Below are 17,772 nucleotides of genomic sequence, written 5' to 3'. Positions count from 1 at the left end.
TCAATTGGAGTTGCCTAAGTTACATTATACAGACTCTCTTTCCATTCGTCTTATGCCTCCACGAACTTCGATACGGAGGCAAAGAGATGTTATAAGATGATTAATGTAGAAATGTCTGAAATTCGTAAAGTTACTTTGCAAAATCGATATGCTTTAGATATTATGTTAGCTGCCCAAGGAGGAGTTTGTGCTTTAATTCATTCGCATTGTTGTGTTTTTATACATAATTATGAGCCAAACATTACAAAAACTGTTCAGGACATGGAAGATCGTATTGCTCAGCATCAATCTGGAGCTGATGGGTTTAATGCATCATTCTGGGACAGTCTGTGGTCCTGGCTTCCTGATGGATCATGGTTTCGCTCCTTATTGCAAGGGGTTGTTATTATTATTGCTATATGTATCTTATTATGTTGTTTTATTCAATGTATTCCTAATCTATTACAAATGTGTACCTCAGTCTTCCGGCGTGTGGGATCAGGTCATGAGGGAACTGTGTACTATGCCACTAAAACACCCCCTATCTTTGAATAAATAAAAAAGGAGGAATGTGGTAATATATTTTATTAATCATTTTATCATTTTCTGTAAGGCCTTTGAATACTAGCAGTAAGTCTAGGGAGATGTGGGCATTCTTGGTGGGGGTAGGAGTACCTTTGCTCATGAGTGTCTCATCCTGTTTGATTCTGCAAGTTTAGAAGGAATAGGAAAATAGGTAAAAGTTCAAGGTACACAGTTGTGCTTTCTCATGGGACTTTCCAAACTTTCCCATGAGACTTTCCGTGGCTGTATGATCTCATCCTAGCAAGGTAACATCTGGGACTTTCCAAGATTGTGTGTTCTCATGCTGGTGAAGTAATCTCCTGTTGAGGTCATTGTTTTCTGAATATGCATACTGTATATTTGATTGTGTTTTTTCTCAATAAATACTGCTACCTGAGTTCACTCAGGGCTGGCATTTTCTCAAGACATTTCCCTGTGTCTCATTTTCGAATGTCAGTCCACCATAATACCAAACTTGATTTCAGGAAATACAACTTCAGCAACAGAGTGGTCAATGTCTGGAATACTCCACCTGACTCTGTGGTTTCTTCCCCATACCCCAAAAAATTTAACCTTAGACTGTCTACTATTGACCTCACCCCTTTCCTAAGAGGTCTGTAGGGGGTGTGCATAAGCGCACCAACGTGCCTACCATCCCTGTCCTATTGTTTCTTTTACTTTTCATATATGTATCCATGTATTCATAACTATGTTTTTACTTATACCTATTATCTTTAAGCAATTGACAAACCAAATAAAATAAAAAACAAAGGTTTTTGGTCTTTGGGATGTGAGGGGCCAAGGATCGGATGCAACAGAATGGCTGATGATGACAATGGTGATGTTAGTAGATCAGATTCTTCTAGAGAGCATCAGCACAACAATAAGCCTCATTTGTATTTTCCTGGACTCCTAACTGCCCATGCTTGATGGTTGGTGACATGCTGCAGCTAACAAAGGGAATCAGGGTCCTTTCCTCCCCTGTAAGCCAAGCAAATCATGTTGCTCCCTTCTCAGTTCCTCCCTGTGTGCCTTAGGATGAAGAGAGGATGGGCCTGGGTCTTCCTCTGAATTCCCTCTCCCTTGTTCCACCTCTTCCCTGCTCTTCCAAGCCAGACTTTGCCCTTCCCCAGTTTGTTCCACAGCCAACAGAGCCAAACTCCCACTCCCTGTCAGCTGTTTGGCTTCCTCCTCCGAGTCAGATTCTGACAGGGGCATGACAAATTTTTTTATACACAGAACAGTTAAGGTAAGCCATGTACAGGCTCCAAGCTTTCTCACATGTCTCACAACAAATCCTGTGTCTCAGTCACCAAACAGTCCCCATTGGTTGATTTGTAGCTATGGCTATTCCAGTTCATGAATTCTTATACACTTCTTATACACCAATAACTCCTGAGTTTCTGACTCTATTCTTCCACCATTCTTGCTTGTGTCCTCTCTGTTTCTCTTGTGAACATTCAGACTCTCCACAGCTCAATTTTATTCTCTTTAACAAACTGAAGTTTAGTCCAGGAAGACCTGGATTTAGCTCAGTCTCTTCCTCTAAACAACTCTGAATGGAACTATTTTCAGATGAAGGAGGTACTCACATAACACTATATACCCATTCTTCGTTATCCCAGTTTCTAATTTCATTTCCTGCCATGTGGCTACAAATAAACTAGTTATTCCATCCAAGCATTGGCATGGCTGCTCACAGCTACAAGGCTACGACTGATTCTCATGTGCCACCAAACCCCATTAGCATTCTTACTAGCTGACCAACTATGGCCCAGGCCAAACTCCATCTTGTTTGCAGGGAGTCAGTTTCATGGAGGTCAAATTCACAACTTCACCATGACCCCATCTGGTCTGTGCATTACAAGAAACACAAACATGTTTTTCCATTCTAGTGTATGAGAAACTATTGCTAAAGGGTTTCTTTCCTTGCAATTATCGGAAGAACAGTAATTCTTAGTGAGTCCTCTGTGGATTTCTAGATACAACACCTTCCAAGGTAAAACCTCTTATAAAAAATATGTCTGAAAATATGTTCTCCAGATGGGGGCAGGACATGTCACCTCAGCCTGTCTTGCAAAGAGCTCATTCCTGGGTTGGAAGAGACTCGCATGTCTTTGTTTCCTCTATGATCACAGCCCAAACACAGGTGAGAGGAAGCATGGTTGATGTAAATTTGTCCTGGTAGCATAGGTAGTATCTGCTCTGCTAAAGTTCTAGTGGGATTTCAGAAGCAACTTTCAAATCAGTTTCTGCATATACCTTGATTTCTGTTCTAGGAGGGAAGGTGATAAGAATGATTGGGCAGGAGCCATGCTACTTCTGATGCTGATATTCTTCTGGCTCCTGGCTCCAACTACACTGAAGAGGCTGCAAACCATGTGTGTGTTCAGGGATTATATCCCATTAGATAAAAGCTACTATAGGCCTGGTGATCTCATTATTGGTGGGAATTTGCCCTTGGGAGCCAGTTTTGATTCTACTGTTTCTCACTTTAATACATCAAATCTTACTTCAGATACTGGGTAAGTTTCAGCTGGGGGACAAACATACATCTAAATGGTCTCTTTGTTTTAAATTCTGGCACCCCTTTCACAAATACTACTTATATTTTTTTTTGCACTGTCCTAATACACTATACTATAGAACATTTTGTGCATCTCTCAATAAAATGGCAAGCTCTTCAAATTGACTGGACCTCCCAATCTCTTCCCCAAGAGAATGATAAAAAAACACATGAAGAGGGAAAGTGTGCTGGCATAGTGAAGAAGTCACATTACAATATTAATCTGGACAGGAACTAGGGGTGGAAAATTAAAATAAAAGCTCAATCCCATTGGTTCAGCAGTTATAAAAACCCTTCTAAGTGTTGGAATCAGCATTGCACAGGGATAATGGCCTTCAATAAATCTATGAGGTGACACCCCCCCACACACACTGTAGTCCTGTGTTCAGCAATGTTTTCCCCACCTGTAGAAGTTTCTCCAAGAGAGACCCTTAATTTTTATGGTGAAAGAGGAAGAGTTGGGGAGGATTACAACCATTGGAGCAATGTGAACTTGGGAGAAATCATAGACAGTTAAAAAACAGCCATTTGATATGGAAGGAAATGCTTGTTTCCTTTCTCACAAATTCATTCAAATTCAGCAAAGAAAGATCCTTTAAAAAAAAACCCAAACCAATAAAATTTGGGTGTTGCTTCCCCAACCCCCTGCTCAAACAAAGAGTGAAGCAAGTTCTACCAGCACACAAGCTTTCCTGTAATGTTCCCCAGCCTTTTCTCACTATAGCCTTGTGAAAAGCCACTACCACCCCCAGAAGAATGAAATCTTTTGAGGGATAATAATTGGATAAACATGTATTTTTAGAGGCAGGAAGCAGATATTTTGTGCCCATTAAAAAAGACTGGGCCTAATATTGGAATGTGCAGAAATGAGTAGATTAACATTGGCAATTAAAGAACAAGGAGAAGCGGAATATTATATGATATGGGATTTATTTTATAAATGGTTGGAAAATAAAGTAAGAACTTAAATGAATATTATCATAATGATAAGATTTATAAAGGTTAAGTAGTTTTAAATATGAATGTAACCATAGTAAGAAATGTATTTATTGTTAACTAAAATAAAAAAAATATATGGTAAAAAAGAAAAGAAAGAAAGATTGGGCCAGCCTATTCAGAAACCAGCTCCAGTCTCCCTGCCCCCAAGCAGGAACTGAGGAGGCCACTTTTTAGAAATGCAGATTTGGTAATCCATTCAAGACAGGATATTTTGAAACAAAGGCAGAATGGTAGAATTAGAAGCAGCTCAGAGCAGTCCAAAGCCTCTTCATTGTATCACCTCCAGAGCAGTCCAAACTTCAACCAAATTAGCTCAGACAAGCACCAAGGATTTGCATTTCCTCTTTTACCTATAGAGCCAGATATGACCTCTACATAATCCCTACATGACACCCATAGGAATCTCATCGATTAGAGCATATGTTCTTGCACAGGAACAGGAAGCTCAAATACAAAGTCCAAAGAAGACATAAAAACCACCCACTCTCAACTCCCTTTGGTCAAGTTCCCCAGAACCACAAATCCTGGTGGTTCTTCTTCATCAATAAACCATCTTTCCAATCAGCCTCCATGTTTCCAATGTCTTTCTCCCACTTGGAACTGAACCAGATGGATATTTCTCCCAACAGGATCATACCCAGTAACTACCAGCAGTTCCTTGCATTGATGTTTGCTGTCTCCGAGGTCAATGAAGATATTCTTCTGTTCCCCAACATCACCCTTGGCTTCCACATTTATGGACATTTCCAGAGGGAAAGATTTATTTTCTTAAACAGTCTCTCTATGCTCTCTGCACAAGGCCAAGTGGTTCCAGGTTACAAATGTGACCAGCCGGACACTCTGCTGTCCATAATTGGTTGTCTCAATGCCAAATCCTCAAGGGAGATGGCCTCCATCTTCAGCGTTTTTAAGATCCCACAGGTAAAAGAGGTTCCTTGGATACAGTATGGACTAGACAAATATCAGAAGCATATTCAGGAGCCAAAGAGGTAGTTTTTTGTGGGAGGTGGCACAAATTGAGCGTATGACTCTTAGTTTATTCTTTACTAAAAGGTAGCCATTGTTTTAGTGTCATATATTCTCTGTATCAATTTGATGATTTCTTCTCTTCTCTTCTCACATACAACAACCATTCAAACTGGTGGTAGGGCAATAAACCACACAATGGTGACCCCTAAAGTCAACATAAACTTTTACTTTGTATTTGAAAAAAGAATATCTTTTTCTCCAGCTCGGTGTTGGCTTTGAGTTCTCTCCAGGAGAGAGAAGAGTTTATCCTTCCTTCTTCCAGATTAACCCCAAGGAATTAATTCAGTATGTGGGTTTAGTCCATCTGCTCCTGTATTTCCAGTGGAACTGGGTTGGGCTTGTGTCCTCTGAAGATGAAAGTGGAGAACATTTCATTTCAACTTTGATGCCAATGCTCAAGGAGAAGGAGATCTGCCTGGCTTTCACTGAAAGTTTGAAATTGGATGATGTTCAAATTACAATGAGAAAGTTTCTTCTCAATTTCATTACCTGGTCTAAAACAGAAGTGTTCATTCTGTATGGAAGCTTCTCTGTTTCTACCAGCATAGTCGCGGCAGTAATTAATTATGAAAATATAAACAAGGCATCATTTAGGAAAGTTTGGATTTTAACTTCCCATTGGAAAGTTAGTGTGGAGGAATCTCAGGAAGGATTGAAATACATACAGTTTTTCCATGGTGTTTTGCATTTGAGGGACCACTCCGGGGATGTCTCAGAATTCAGCCACTTCCTCCAGTCTTTAGACCCCATGAACCCAAAAGGAGACGTCTTTCTCCCTAGATGGTGGGAATTGGTCTTTGGCTGCAAGATCCATCAATCAGGAAAGATCCCTCCAAAGGGGGGAAAAACATGTACAGGAAAGGAGAATGTGCAGAAGCTGCCAAATTACACTTTTGAAACAAGAATGACAGGTGAAAGTTACAATGTCTACAATGCCATCTATGCTGTAGCACATGCATTACATGTGATGTATGGATCCAGAGCTCGACTGACCATGATGAGGCTTGGAAAGATGATCTCAAATGTCCAGTCATGGCAGGTAATTACTATTGCTTTTTCCTGAGTCCACAGATGCTTAGAGAGAAAGCTCCCCATATGAATTTCTTCAGTTACTGATTCATTGTCTGCCTACTCCAATATCAAGTCATACTGGATTAAAACAGCAATTATTTAAAGCAGCTAAGAACAATATGTTATTGAAAAAGGGTAGAGGGGGAAAGGAGAAGTAAACCAAACCAATGGCCCATAGGTTTCACAGAGGAAAGACCTTTATAAAGTCCTGGATAGCCTTCAACATTTGCCCGAGTTTCCGAAGGTGACCATTCCAAGGAGGAAGTTCAGCCCAAAACAAGATAGCAATCTGCGTGTGTTTGTGCAACACATTTGAGCAAGTCAGTTGAAATCTTAATGGGCATCCATGCAGAACAATCTCAGTTTTGCTCAAAATGTGCCCCGAACCAACTTGCAAAAATACACTCAATTTCTTTGAACCTTGCTTTATGTTTCTATGGCTCAGTATCTTCTGTGATCCTGCCCGTTTTGTTTAGTTTTCCATTTGATGCGCTACTCAGCTTGTTGTGTGAAAACAGATTTTGTTTAATAATGGACAGAAACTAAGCAAGGAGAGTAGCAACCTAGAACTAAGGAGAAATTTCATAAAATTGAAAACAATCAGGGGAACAGCTTACCTTAAAAAGTTTTGAGTGCTCCATTGATGGAGGCATTTAAGTAGTGACAGGACAGCTACTTGTCTGAAATTGTATAGGGTCTTCTGCTTAAGCAGGGGATTGGACTGTTATTCTATGTTTCTATGTCAACCACAGCACACAGCGGGATTCAAAGTGATCCTAATGGGCTCCTGGTCTGAAATTCATCAGAATTTTCTGCATCAAAGCCAAACATGTTGGACCTCTCTGAATTGACAAACCAGGCCAGTGCTTCGTTCCACATGGCCCAGTTAGTCAGATCGGGTTCCTGTGTTCTGCTGTCTTTGTCTGTGAACTAGAAAAAGTCAGTGGATTTTTCCATGATAGAAATTATTTATTGATAGAATGATAGAAATTGTGATAGAAATTATTTACTCATTTCTGAAATTCATTTGTCAATTAACAAGACCTTGGCCCAAAGTATCTATTTGAAACTGCAGGTAGCCAAGTATTCCAGGAGGAAAATCCTATAATCCTATAATTATATTTGGGGTATGGAATTAAAATGTTTGAATGTCTTAATTGAACCGGAGTGTCATACCATGTGACAATAGGATGTTTTTGCCATTTCAGAATTAAACATTTGGCGTTGTTCCTGATTGCTCAGATCTCCACCAAGGGAACTCCTCTAAGCTTTTCACACATAAACCCATCTTCTCAAGAGGGCCATCATGAGATGATAGAAGACACAATGTCTCATGTGTAGCTCTAGCCCAAATACTCCAATTTCTGAAGGTCTCCTTTCTTTCAGATTCTTGCCTATTTGAGCAATGTGCAGTTCAACAACAGTGCTGGAGATGAAGTCTCCTTCTCAGAAGATGGACTGGGATCTGCTCGTTATGATCTTCTCAACTGGGTGTTCCTCCCCAATCAATCCTTTGTCCCCATGAAGGTTGGCCAAGTAAATCCTGAGGCTCCCCCAGGCCAAGATTTCACCATTAAATCTGATGGAATCATCTGGGCCACAAAGGTGAGCTGCAAGGAAATACTGTAAGTTCACAGAAAGTTTCATTCTCTTCTTGCAATGCAGAACATCTTTCTAAGTTGAAAAATAATCAATTGAGTCAGAAATTCATTTGCATGTAATACATTTGAGGTCTGATTTGTGCAATTCCACAAAGGGTTAGGCTTGGGAACAACAACTGCTTAAAATGCAGGATGCAATTACAGCAAGCAACAGTGATTTCCATGGCCCATTCACACTCAATTTCTGGTTCTTCCTTTTAGAAATGCTGTAGTTCAATCACAAGCCTTTCTCTGAAGGCTGAGATCCCAGTTCCAGTCTTCCACATTCATGGGTGTGTCAGACCTGAATCCCTCAGGACTGTTCTTGATTTTTGATAGACAGTGGCAAAATATTTCTTTAGGAAAACAACTGAACAAAGAAGTAGGAATAAGGAAGGGAAATAGGAATGGGGAAAAATGAATGCAGCAGGTTCATTGCTTAGGTCACCCCAAGTATTTCTATTTTCTCTTTCAGAAGGTGCCTTTTGCCAGGTGTGGCATGAAGAGGTGTCATGCAGGAGAGAGGAGAAGAGTTCCAGAGGGCAAGCAGGTTTGCTGCTACCACTGTGATGCTTGTCCAGAAGGGACCTTTTCTAATCAGACAGGTAGAGTGTCAATGGTCTGACTAGAGAACCCAACAAAAATAGGCACTTTCAGGAACTTTGTAATCCCAAAAGTAAAACTTTATTGGATACCACCATTTCGGTACTATAGAATCAAAACCAGCTCTAGTTTTTCCCACACAAGGTTTACATGATTAAAGGATAGCTTGTCCTTCTTCCCATCCCTGGCTGTTCACATTGTCCAATTATGAATCATCCTTTTGTTTTGAGAACAGTTCACTTCTTTGTTCAGTTCAGCAATGGCCTTGGCTCTGGAGTGTCTGCATTTTTTCTCACTCTTCTCTCCCAGTTCTTTGGCAAATTGAATAGTGATAAGACTCAAATGTTTCAAAAACAGTTCAGTCTTGATATAGAGCAGACATCAAATGTAAATCTTCCAGGATCAAGGAAATCATTAAATCATTTTTATTTGTTATTGTTGTCATTTCTGATGAGAATGACATGCACTCCTACTTTTCAGCAAATCCTTTCAGAAAACTACCCTGACCACAGAGGACATCTTTCCTGATCCTCAACAATTGCTTGCTGGATGGATTTAGGGCAGAATTTGTGAATCCCCAGCATGCATTTGCACTCCTACTCTAATGTGTAATGACAATCAAAACTTTCAGTCTTTTCCTGAAGAAATGGTGTGCGTGGTTAAGCTTTAATTTTCATCATTTAGAGCATTATTCTTCTGGCAGCTCTATCAATCTCTGAGGAAACAGACCTGCCAGAGAAAGAGGAGATCCATCTATTAATGTCTCCTTAATAGGAGTGATCAAATAAGTCTGAATAAAAACATTTGAAAAACAAAGCAGAGAGGTTAAGGCAGCAATAATGTACACACAAACAAAACAGCAACATTCCTGGATAATAGAGCTAACAATCTTCTGTGTGTTCCATTACAAAGTCAGGGAAAAAACAGGCAGCAGCCTCAAACTTAAAGCATATTACCCATGGAAGTGCACAGTGAATGGATAGCTAGAACTGAATAAATCCTTGTCTCTGACTAATCTATCCCCAGGATCATCATCAATGAAGGATGGTTTCCTCTTTTTGATTCCCCAAAAATTGCACAGTGGGCAGTTTCAATCCCTTTATGGATAGGGCAATAGCAGAAAGGCAACACTTATATCTTCTCTGCAAGCGGAATAATGGGCATGGTAGATGCCCCTGAAATTCTTAAATAGACTCTTGATTTCAGATGCAGCTCACTGTAAACCATGCCCAGAAGACCAATATCCCAATAAGGACAAGGACCAATGCATTGCCAAGAAGATCCACTTCCTTGACTATCAAGATACCTTGGGATACATTTTAGTTTTTCTTGCTCTTTTTCTCTCAGTGATCACATCTGCAGTCCTGCTGATTTTCTCTAAACATCATGACACACCAATTGTCAAGGCCAACAACCGAGATCTCACGTACATCCTCCTGGTCTCCCTCCTGCTCTGCTTCCTCTGCTCCTTCCTCTTCATTGGTCAACCCGGGAAGATCACTTGTCTCTTCCAACAATCTGCCTTTTCCATTCTCTTTTCACTTGCAGTTTCCTCTGTGTTGGCAAAGACTGTCATGGTGGTTCTGGCCTTCATGGCCACCAAGCCAGGGAACAAGACAAGGAAACTCTTAGGAAAACCACTGACCAACTCCATTGTCATAGCTTGTCCCCTGATTCAAGCAGTCCTTTGTGCCACCTGGCTGGGAACCTCTCCCCCATTTCACAACTTTGACTTTCACTCCTTGTATGGTGAAATCATCTTGGAATGCAAGGAAGGCTCAGCTTTAATGTTTTACATAGTCCTTGCCTACCTAGGTTTTTTGGCCTTCATCAGTTTCACAGTGGCCTTTCTAGCTAGAAAGTTGCCCGATAGTTTTAATGAAGCCAAGTTCATTACTTTTAGCATGCTGGTATTTTGCAGTGTTTGGATCTCCTTCCTGCCCACCTACCTGAGCACCAAAGGGAAGTCCATGGTGGCAGTGGAGATCTTCTCCATTTTGGCCTCCGGAGCTGCTCTCTTGTCTTGTATCTTTTTCCCCAAATGCTACATTATTCTGCTGAGGCCTGATCTGAATTGTAGAGAAAATATAGTAAGAAACAAAAATGTCTAACTAATGTAAGGAGTTGCCTCATTTATATTTGTCCTCGTGGTATGTTTAGAATGTCATAGATATCTAAAAATGATGTCATAAAGAAGAATTTGTCCTATAATTGTTCCTTATGCACCTGCTGTCAGTAACAATCTGCCAGCCTCTGGTTTATCAGTCCTCAAAGTGTCCTCAGTGATACTTGTGTTTATTATTTCAAGGAGGACATTTTTTTCACTTTATTCCTTTTAATGGATTTCTTTTAAAGGTTATTTTTTAAGGGTTGTGTTTAGTGTTTTTAAGCCTGTATATTTGTTTCCCATACATTTCTGGGGCTTTATACAATTTTTATTATTATTCAACTATTTTTAAATCAGAGTTTAAATCCCCAAGCACTCATTTATGCTGTGTTGTATCATCAATATGGGTCTATTTCCTGGGGTGGATGAGTGAATAATATCAATAGTGTATGAAATATTTTGATCATGTCTTGCACCATTCATCTCTTGTAACTCCTCAATAAACAATAGTGCTATGTGAGTGATATGTTCACAGGCATAATTCAATTTCAGTCCAACATCACAATAATATTTCCTTTTATGAGTATATGTCTCAAGCAAGGTTACCAGGGCATGACAATCATCCCAGCTTCCTAGCTAAACTTATTAGATACTTGCAAATCACCCAGTCCTTTGACATTAGTGCATTAAAAGTGTTAATAACTGCTACGCTCTGCTCTCCTTGTTGTGGTCATTAAATGACTCACAGGTACTTAAGCCTCTATCTTTGAGGGACATGGGCAGTTCAAAAATGTAAAGAAAACAAAAAATAGGTGGAGCATGGATTGCCCAAGACATCTCAAGTCTCCCCCAACTCCTGAGTCATGCTAGGCTCTGCTTCCTGGACCTCAGGAGAATGCTCTCCAATTTATAGGGCTTGTTAAAAATATAGATTACAATATTGATTGCTTATCCATGGCTTTGAAACAAATCCAGGATGACACACAAAAGCAGAAAGTAACAGTGGGACTTGATTTGCAACTTGTTGAATTGGAATCTAATTTGTTGGTGCAAGGCGTGAAGAAGAAAGAACCTCATTTCAAAATTACAGATTTTCCAGAAAAGATAGAAAGGAATATGAATACGAATAAAATAAATCCTGAGATAATGGAATTGATGAATGATGGACTGGGCTTTCTTGGCAAGATAAAGGGTGCATTTTTAAAAAGACTTTCCGAACAATGGATGCTGCAGAGAGATTTACAACAGAGACTTACGATTGGGAAATGAGATGGAATTGTTGGGAAAGTTCCCTATTAAAATGCTAAGAAAAGGGTTATTATTAAGAGCCAAGTAAAGATATTTGATCCAGGATAGATCAGAGATAGTGATTATGGGGATTTCTGGCAGACAAGAAACTGCTTTAGACTATGAGTTAAATATAATAATACATTGTTAACAGAGGGCTTTGAAGTTTAACTTTGAGTTGATTGTCCTGTGAACCATTTCTTCATATATATAATTTATGACAGGTCAAATAGAATAGAGGTGTATAAATCTTGGACCTATTTTGCAAATGGGAAAGCTACTATTGTTGCAATATATTTGTCAGTGTTCAACTGGCAGGATAATATGTGTTTTGGCTTTTTGTCCTTTTAACAGATCTTTTTGAAAGATTTTGTCTAGTTTTGTTTTGTCTTTGTAAAAAAAAAACCTTTCCCTCCTTGGATTTTATATCTAAAAAATATGGAGGGAAAATTCAAACTGTTCCTTGCCATCCAACAGTCCTCCTGCACTAGGGCAAAACTGGGACAGCATGGCTTGGTAAGTCAATGGTTGTACAACTGACTATCATCAGCATTCAGATGATATCCAACCTCAAACTGAAAATGCCTTATTGATGCACCCTGAAATTTGGAGGAATTGGGCTCAATCTCTCCCCTCCAACCTACACTGAATGGAATCAGCTTCAGATAAAGGAAAGAACCATATAAGAATATGTTCCCATCCTTATTACTCCAGTTTCTAATCTCATCCCCTGCCACTTAAGTATAAATAAAATAATTATTCCATTCCAATCATTGGCATGATTGTTCAGGATACAACAGATTATCATGTGCCACCACACCCACTAACACTCACATTATCTGAGCAAATTATGGCACAGGCCAAATTGCACCTTGTCTGCAAGGTCTCAGTTTCATGTAGGTCAAACACACAACTTCACCATGACTCTCAAATCCATCTGCTCTGTGCATTGCAAGAAGAGACACAAACATGTTTTCCATTCTGCTGCATGAAGAGAAACTGTTGCCAAGGGGATAGGACAGTGGCTTTTCCCTGCAATTATCAGAAGAACAGTCATTCTCCATGTATCCCCTGTGGATTTATAGACACAAAAATCTTCCAAGATAAAACTTGATTTTAAAAATATATTTGAGTTTTCTAGATGGGGACAGGATATGTCACCTCGGTTAGTCTTGAAAAGAACTAACTTCTGGGTCTGAAGAGATTCATGTGCATTTGTTTCCTCTTTGGTCACAGCTCAGACATAGGTAAGAGGAAGCATTGTTAAGATAAATTTGCACTTGGGCCAGCCAGGTGGCACATCTGGTGTCTGCTCTGCTGAAGCTCTGGTGATATTTCAAGTGATACCTGCAATTCAGTTTCTGTACAAACCTTGATATCTATTCCAGGAGGGAAAGTGATAAGAATGTCTGGGCAGAAATCATGTTACTGTTGATGCTGCTATTCTTCTGGCTCCTATCTCTAACTTCTACAAAGATACTCCAAACAGTATGTGTGTTGAGGAATTATTTTCAGTTAGAGGAAAGCTACTATAGCCCTGGTGATCTCATTATTGGTGGGAATTTGCCCCTGGGAACCATTGTTCTATCCAAAGACTTTCAAGAAGACCCATCGATGCTTACTATACATTATTTGTAAGTTTTCCCTGCAGGCAAAACATGCAGATGATTTTTCATATTGCCTTAAATTCAGGGGCTCCTTTTAGATATCTGCTACTGTTTTGCAGTGTCCTAGTGTAGCTCACAATTTGTGTTTTTCTCAATAAAGTGCCAAGCTTACAAAATAGGCCAGAATTCTCAATTCTTCCTTGTGTTCCCCATCAGGAAAATGATAAACAACAACAAAGATGACGAGGGACAACAAATTAGAAACTGCCAGCTTAGTGAATAAATCAGATTATAATATTAATTTGGACAGTAACTTGTGGTAAACTCAAATAAAAGCTCAATCAGGAAGTATAAAAATCCCTCTTGGTTTTGAAATCAGCAGTGTTCATGAATAATGGCCTTCAGTAAATTGATGAGGTGACTACCACTGTTGTCCTATGATCAGCAATGTTTACCACACTTGAAGAATCTGCTCTGAGAAAGACTCAAAATTGTTAGGGTGAAAGAGTTACAATGGGGAAGGATTACAATCTTTGGAGCAAGTGAAAATGGGAGGAATTGTAGAGGGGTATAAAACAATGCTTTATATGGATGGGAGAGCTATTTTTTTTTGTTTCTAACAAATCCATCCAAAGTTAAACAAGGAAGATACCCGTAAAAACCTGAAACCCAATGAAACTTGGGAGTCCTGCTCAAAAGGTCTGCCCTAAAAAGTAAAGCAAACTCTACCAACACATGCCAGCTTTCCTGCAGTGTTCCCCAATGTTTTTCTCACTACAGAGCCATACCCAGTAACTACCAGCAGTTCCTTGCATTGATGTTTGCTGTCCCAGAAGTCAATAAGGATTTGCTTCTCCTTCCTAACATCACCCTTGGCTTCCACATCTACAGTCATTTCCAGATTGAGATATTTATTTTCTTAAACAGCCTCTCCATGCTCTCCTCACAAGACCAAGTGGTTCCAGGTTACAAATGTGATGGACAGGACACTCTGATCTCTGTCATTGGAGGTGTCAACTCCAAATCTTCAAGGCTGATGGCTTCCATCTTCAGCATTCTCAAAGTCCCACAGTTAAGGGGGCTCTATTAAATACAGTATGGAGTAGATAAACATGAGAAGTACACACAGAAACCAAAGATGAAACCAAAGCTGGTTGGGGTGGCATCATAACAGATAATCAGAGTTGGAAGGGACCTTATAGGCCATCTAGTCCAACCCCCCACCCAAGACCCTACACCATTTTTGATGGATGGGAGTCTAATCTCTTCTTGAAAGTCTCAAGTGATGTCACTTCCACAACTTCTGAGGGCAACTTTTGTTCCATTGGTTGATTGTTCTCACTGTCAGAAAGTTTCTCCTTATTTCCAGGTTGAATCTCCCCTTGTTCAGTTTCCATCCATTATTCCTTGTCTGGCCTTTGGGTGCTTTGGAAAATAGCTTGAGCCCTTTCTCCTCTCTGTGGCAGCCCCTCAAATATTGGAAGACTGCTCTCCTGTCTCCCCTGGTCCTTCTCTTCACTAGACTAGCCATGCCCAGTTCCTGTAACTGTTCTTCATATGTTTTGGTCTCCAGTACCCTAATCATCCTGGTTGCTCTTCTCTGTACTTTTTTTAGAATCTCAACATCTTTTTTATAATGTGGTGACCATAATGAGCATGTCACTCTTAGTTTATTCTTCATAAAATGACATTTTATGTTTTAGTGCCATTTATTCCTTATATAAGGTTCACGGTTTCTTCTTATGTCCTCTTGGGTGTCAAAATCTGTAGCTGGTAGCTTCCTAAGAATGGAAGAATCTTCTTAAGAATAGAAGAAGCTTGCCACACAAACTCAGTTAACCAGACTGGCAAGGTAATAAATTACAGACTGGTGACCCCTAATATCACCAAAAACTTTTAACTTGTCTTTGAAATAAGAATTTCACTTATTCCAGCTCGGTGTTGGCTTTGAGTTCTTTCAGTGAGAGAGAAGAGTTTATCCTTCCTTCTTCCAGATCAATCCCAAAGAATCTCCTCAGTATGTGGGTTTAGTCCAGCTCCTCCTGCATTTCCAGTGGAACTGGGTTGGGCTTCTGGCCCCTGAAGATGAGAGGGGAGAACGTTTCATCTCAACTCTGATGCCAATGCTCAAGGAGAAGGAGATCTGCCTGGCCTTCACTGAAAGGTTGAAATTGGATGACCCTCTTATTACAATGAAAAAATTACTTCACATTTTCCAAACATGGTCTAAAATGGAAGTGTTCATTCTGTTTGGAGACTCCAAAAGTATGACCAATGTACAGCTGTTTCTGTGTGCTCATGAAATACCAAAAAAGACATATCTTCTGAAAGTTTGGATTTTAACTTCACATTGGAAACTTAGTGTGGTGGAATCTGAAAATGTATTGCATTTTATAAAGCCTTTCCATGGAGCCTTGCATTTTAGGGACCACACTGGAGATGTCTCAGAATTCAACCATTTTGTTCTGTCTTTAGACCCCTTGAACCCACAAGGAGATGTCTTTCTCCCTCAATGGTGGGAATATGTCTTTGACTGCAAGATCCATAAATCAGGAAAGATCCCTCCAAAGGGGGAAAAAACATGTACAAGAAAGGAGCAAGTGCAGAATCTGCCCAATTATTCTTTTGAAACAAGCATTACAGGTGAAAGTTACAATATCTACAATGCCGTTTATGCACTGGCACATGCTTTACATGTGATGTATGGATTCAGAGCTCGACTGACCATGATGAGGTTTGGAAAGAGGATCTCAAATCTCCTGTCATGGCAGGTAATTTCTGTGGCTTTTTACTCAGTCCATAGATTCATAGAGAGGAAACTCCCCATATGAATTTCTTCAGTTATTGATTAAATGTCTGCATGCTCCCATATCAGTCCATCTCAAAGCATATTAAAACAGCAATTATTAAAAACAGCAATTATTAAGAGCAATATTTTATTGAAAGAGGATAAAGGGAGGAAAGAGAAGTAAAACAAAGCAGTGGTCCATAAGAGTAATACAGGAAATATAAAGTTCAGAACGGCCTTCAACAGTTGCCCAAATTTCAGGAGGTGACCATTCCAAGGAGGAGGAGCAAGATAGCAATCTGAGTGTGTTTGTGCAACACATTTTAGCAAGTCAGTTTAAACACAAATGGGCATATTTGCAGAACAATCTCAGTTTCGCTCACTATGTACCCTCAATCCAACTTGTAAAAATACACTCAGTTCAATACCATGATCCCAAAGACAGCATTTAAAATAAACAAACAGGCAACCCACTACGCAACAACAAAAATCACAATGCAGCTCACAAGAAATTGGACCGTGTCTCAGTAAGAACCACCAGCCATTCAAATAGACCGAAACCAGACCATGACTCAGCAGTGTCCAAACAAACAATACTAATTTACATCACACAGATGGTACTTAAGACCATACCTCAGTAAAAACAGCCAATCAAACAGTCCAAAATCATATCATGATTCAGAAGGAGCCAAATTGCCAGGCTTGGAGCTCACACCAACAGCCCAACACTCAATTCATTTTAGGCTTGGTTTATGTTTCTATGGCTTAGCATTCTTTGTGACTCCACCCCATTTGTTTCATTTATCATTTGTTGCACTACTCAGCTTGTTATGTGAAGACAGCCTCTTTCAACCACAGCACACATAGCAGGGTTCAGAGTGGTCCTCGTGGGCTCCTGATCTGATATTCATCAGATTTTTCAGCATCAAAGGACAAATGTTGGTCTTCTCTGAAGAATAAAGTGACCAACCAGGGCAGGTGATTCCTTCTGCATGGCTCTACTTGGTTAAGACCTGCATTCTGCATTTGGCAGCAGAATCAGTGAAATTTTACATGGTTGTGATAGAAATTATTTATTCGTTTCTACAATGGATTTGTTAATTAACAAGACCTTGGGCCAAAGTAACTTTGAAATGGCAGGTAGCCAAGTATCACAGGAGCAAAACCATATAATTAAATTTGGAAAGTGGCACTAAAATGTTTCTATATATAGTATTCTGATAAAATTGGACTTGAAGAAACCATGATACAAATGCCCAATGAAAAGAGAACTTTTTGTAGTTTAAGAGTTAAATATTTGGTGTTACTCCTGATTCCTCATATCTCCACCAAGGGAACTTGTCTAGTTTCTGAGACAAGATGGTCACCATGTTATGATAGAAACCACGAAATCAAGTATTCAAATACTCAAAAGTTTCTTTTCTTTCAGATTCTTGCCTATTTGAGGAACGTGCAGTTCAACAACAGTGCTGGAGATGAAGTCTCCTTCTCAGAAGATGGACTGGGAACTGGTTGTTTTGATGTTCTCAATT

At 39.7% G+C, this 17,772-nt stretch overlaps 1 protein-coding gene and 1 pseudogene across 1 annotated transcript; both read left to right on the top strand.

Annotated features, from left to right (window-relative positions):
• Positions 1 to 4,717: 4,717 nt before the first annotated feature.
• Positions 4,718 to 10,562, top strand: LOC148133602 (vomeronasal type-2 receptor 26-like). Its single transcript, XM_087966792.1, has 5 exons — positions 4,718 to 5,029; positions 5,460 to 6,176; positions 7,736 to 7,813; positions 8,071 to 8,141; positions 9,644 to 10,562. Exons 1-5 carry the CDS (start codon positions 4,718 to 4,720, stop codon positions 10,560 to 10,562), a joined length of 2,097 nt encoding a protein of 698 aa, XP_087822918.1.
• A 2,424-nt stretch (positions 10,563 to 12,986) lies between these two features.
• LOC148133600 (vomeronasal type-2 receptor 26-like) overlaps positions 12,987 to 17,772 on the top strand; it is a 54,885-nt pseudogene continuing 50,099 nt past the window's right edge.

Source organism: Notechis scutatus, chromosome 1 (genome assembly GCF_049901735.1).
Source record: "Notechis scutatus isolate UNSWTSFEM ecotype Mainland chromosome 1, rNotScu1.2, whole genome shotgun sequence".
Lineage (NCBI taxonomy): Eukaryota > Metazoa > Chordata > Lepidosauria > Squamata > Elapidae > Notechis > Notechis scutatus.
Note: the sequence above shows the minus strand (reverse complement) of the source record. Positions and strands in the feature narration are given on the sequence as shown.